Source organism: Charadrius vociferus, unplaced genomic scaffold (assembly GCF_000708025.1).
Source record: "Charadrius vociferus isolate BGI_N301 unplaced genomic scaffold, ASM70802v2 scaffold2421, whole genome shotgun sequence".
Lineage (NCBI taxonomy): Eukaryota > Metazoa > Chordata > Aves > Charadriiformes > Charadriidae > Charadrius > Charadrius vociferus.
The window spans coordinates 12788-16731 of record NW_009646681.1 but is presented as its reverse complement, the minus strand read 5'-3'; the positions used below and the strand labels follow the sequence as shown (position 1 = coordinate 16731).

General features: G+C 65.6%; 1 protein-coding gene across 1 annotated transcript; it reads left to right on the top strand.

The window, feature by feature from the left end:
- Positions 1 to 972: 972 nt before the first annotated feature.
- Positions 973 to 2980, top strand: CANT1 (calcium activated nucleotidase 1). Its single transcript, XM_009889213.1, has 3 exons — positions 973 to 1606; positions 1870 to 2073; positions 2542 to 2980. The coding sequence occupies exons 1-3, from the start codon at positions 988 to 990 to the stop codon at positions 2910 to 2912; spliced, it is 1194 nt and encodes a 397-aa protein (XP_009887515.1). The 5' UTR covers positions 973 to 987; the 3' UTR covers positions 2913 to 2980.
- The last annotated feature ends 964 nt before the right edge of the window (positions 2981 to 3944 follow it).

The window sequence follows — 3944 nt, the reverse complement described above, 5'->3', positions numbered from 1 at the left end:
GGGGGCCGCTGGCAAGCAGGGCGTCATTGCCCCATGCCGCATGGCGTGAGGTGAGAGCGGGTGGCACTGGGGTAGCTTCCAGTCCCTGGGAGCTGCTTGCTCCCCGTGCAGCCTGGAGCGCCCGTCTGCAGGAGCCCGGGGAGCTGCCGCGTCCCCTGCGCTGCACGGAGGGAGGGGGCGGGGAGAGGCACCGCTGGCACCATGGCCCTGCGGGTGGGCACAGCCCAGGTGGGCAGGAGGTACCCACACGCGTGTCCTGCCCGGAGGAGACAGGGTGGCCCTGGGCAGGCCTGGTGGGGCGGGGGGGGACTGCTGCAGCTTTAAGGTTGGGCAGGTCAGGGTGTGTGTCCCTTGGACCCGGGCGCTGTGCTTCCTGCTCAGGCGTTGGCATCCTGCTCGGGCGGAGCTGCCACGTATCTCCCGGTGTCCCCGTGGAGCCTGTGGACACACTCACCGCTCACCAGTGGGGCTGGTTCCTGGGGGCTGCAGGAGCTGGGCCAGGCCAGCCGGCCGTGCTGGAGGCAGCAAGGGTTGTCCTCGCCGCTGGACGGGAACCTCCTTCTCCTCCTTCTTCCCCAGGGCTGTGCAGGGACACTGCTCTGCGGGACACCCCAACGCAGGTCCCGGGGCTCGCCCTGGGCCGGGGTGCCTTGGCTCCCTGCCTGGGCTGCTGCAGACCCCGGGGGCAGGTAGAGGTGCTGAGCAGGTCACGCGTGCCTGCCGGCATGCTGGGGCTTGTTGTGGTCTGGGAGTGCAGAGGGGGGGGCGAGAAGGGGCTGAGAGTGGTTCCAGCAGCAAAGCAGCCCCCTTGACCTACTGGCAGTTCCCTGCGTGAGGCAGCAGCACCTTCTCCTGCTGCAGGAGAGGGGATGGGGCCCCTCACCTCCTTCGTGGCTGTGCCCTCCAGAGCTCAGTGCAGCGCCAGGCTCCGGATCTCTGACCTGCTTCCTCGCGTCTTTCCACCAGGTTCTCCTCGCCCCGAGTCTGATGCCCGTCCCGCCCTGCCATGAATCTATGAGCCCGCTCCGGATCAGCGTGGGTGGTCTGCCTGTCCTCGCGTCCATGACCAAGGGTGCTGACCCCCGCTTCCGACTGCGCTGGAAGGCCATCGTGCTGTCGTCAGCCTGCGTGGGCTTTGTGCTGCTGCTCTTCTGCCTGCACCGGTCCTCCCCGGCACGGCCCGTCCCACCAAATCCTCGCAACTGGCGGCTCAGCCTGCAGGCAGGGGACCGCTACAATGACACCTACCCACTGTCCCCACCCCAGAGAAACCCTGACGGCGTGCGCTACCGCATTGGAGTCATTGCGGACCTGGACACACAGTCCCGGAGCTCTGAGGAGCACACCTGGTTCAGTTACCTGAAGAAGGGCTACCTGGTGCTGTCAGACAGTGGGGACAGCGTGACAGTGGAGTGGGACAAAGACGAGAGCATGCTGCAGTCTCACCTGGCTGAGAAGGGCAGGGGCATGGAGCTCTCCGAACTGGTCGTCTTCAACGGGAAGCTGTACACCGTGGATGACCGGACAGGAGTGGTCTACCAGATTGAGGGCAACAAGGTGGTGCCCTGGGTGATCCTCCCAGATGGGGACGGCACAGTGGGGAAAGGTGAGCTACCCCGTCCTGCCCTGCAGACGCAGAGCAGTGAAGCCCTTGGCTCTTGGTTGCTCGCTGGGGTGGGGGTGCACCTTTTCTGTGATCCCGTAAGCCCAGCCGGTATGGGGGCAATTCCTGCCTGGGGACCGGCTGGCTGTGTGGGGAAAGGCTGTGGGCAGCACCAGGCCATCTGGTGTGGCGTTGGAGGGAGTCGGGGCTGGTCTGATGTCTATGTGCTGGCTGAGCCCGGGCTCATGCCGTTCTCTCCACTGCAGGCTTCAAGGCGGAGTGGCTGGCAGTGAAGGACGAGCACCTCTACGTGGGGGGACTGGGCAAGGAGTGGACCACAACAACGGGGGAGGTGGTGAACGAGAACCCCGAGTGGGTGAAGGTCATCGGCTACAAGGGTGACGTGGGCCATGAGAACTGGGTGGCGAACTACAACGCGCTGAGGGCTGCGGCGGGGATCCGACCCCCAGGTACTGAGCAAGACTCTCTCCTGCCACCCTGTGTCCCACACCCTCTGCGAGCTCTGGGGCCGAGGTCTCCCTCCCCATAGATACTGGGACTGGTGTGAGATTTAAAGGATGCTGGAGGCTACAGACCTCCCCCTGTCCTGGTGGAGAGTCCAGTGCCTGTGCTGGCTGGTTTTCTCCCTTCCCGTTGCCACGAGCAGCTGGAGGGGGGCTCAGCCAGCGCTGTGCCTGGCAGCCAAGCCCCTGAGCAGAGGAGGCTGTGCTGGGGTGCCCCTACCCAGCTCTGGGAGGGACTGGGGGGGCTGCTGCATGGGCGGTGGGGCAGGAGCAGTTGGAAACATTTGCAGCGGTTGCCTGCATGGGGCTGCGACCTCCCCGGCTGCAGTGTCTTTTGGAGCGGGGAAGGGTCTTGCCCCAGCCTGGCGTGTGCCCCATTTGCCCCGTGCCGTCAGACGCCGCTCCCTGCCGCAGGTTACCTGATCCACGAGTCGGCCTCCTGGAGCGACACCCTGCAGCGCTGGTTCTTCCTGCCGCGCCGCGCCAGCCACGAGCGTTACAACGAGAAGGCGGACGAGCGGCGAGGCACCAACCTGCTGCTGAGCTCCACCCAGGACTTCGGGGACGTGACAGTGGGGCACGTGGGCGAGGTGATCCCCACCCACGGCTTCTCCTCCTTCAAGTTCATCCCAGACACGGATGACCAGATCATTGTGGCGCTGAAATCAGAAGAGGACAACGGCAAGATCGCCAGCTACATCATGGCCTTCACGCTGGATGGGCGCTTCCTCCTGCCCGAGACCAGGATCGGGAGCGTGAAATACGAGGGCATTGAGTTTATTTAACTGACTTTTGCACTGGACCCGAGGGGCGAGGGAGGCCGAGGGGCGCTGGGGCAGGCCGTGCCAGCGTGCTCCTAGCCGGGCTCTCGCCCCAGGCTCGGCCGAGGGATGCTGGGCAGCGCTCCCAGCTCTGTAGTTGGCCTTGGCATCTCCTGTAAAGCGTTGGCTCTGCTGCAGCAGGCGTGGTGCGAGTGTTTCGGCAGTGGCACCTGGTGGCAAGGGACTGCCACCACAGGGTGCTGCGAGCCCCAGCCCAGCAGACAGTCGGCAAAGTTCCCATGCTCCGGTTCCCCGGGCAGGCCCCGCGCTGCAGCCATTAGTTAGCGCCCAGCCCCTAATTGCGACAGAAGCCCTCTGTGGCGAGTCGGTGGCTCTGGTGACATCCGGGCTCTGGGTTTGCAGCCGAGGAGGAGCCCGAGCCCCAGCTCTGCCCCTCTGCCTCACATCCTGCCATGCCGCGGTGCTCCCCGGGAGGAGGAGGGGGTCCAGCCGGAGCACCGGGCCTGTCTCGGTACCTGGGGACCCTGGTCTGACCCGGGCCCTGGAGCGCAGCCACGCTAGCAGCCAGTCCTGGGGCCACCCTTCCTTCTCCCCATGTCCCCAGTGGGAGCACACCAGAGATGTGGGGACACGCATCCCCATGGGGAGGAGCATCCTTGAGGTCGTGACTGGCTGGATCCTGCCCTGTTCCTGACCCTCCTGGGATCAGAGTGACTGGGGGGGACGGGGCCACAGCAGGGTGTCACAGCCAGGGCAGGCGAGGACCAGCTGTGACGTAGCCAACAGGGGATTTCATCAGGCTTTTTCCCCAGAAGCTGGTTTTCCTTCCCTCTTCTCATAAGCTGGGTGAGGTGATGGCTGGGGAAAGTCTCACATGGGAGGGGACCATGGCCGTGTCGCTCTGCCCCCATCTCTGAGGGCAATGCAGCAGTTCCCACACCACTGGAAGCACTGGGGGAGAGGCTTTTAGTGGCCTCAAGCACCGGCCGGGGCCGTTCCTGGTGCTCCTGTACCGGCACAGCAGCTCTGCCCGCG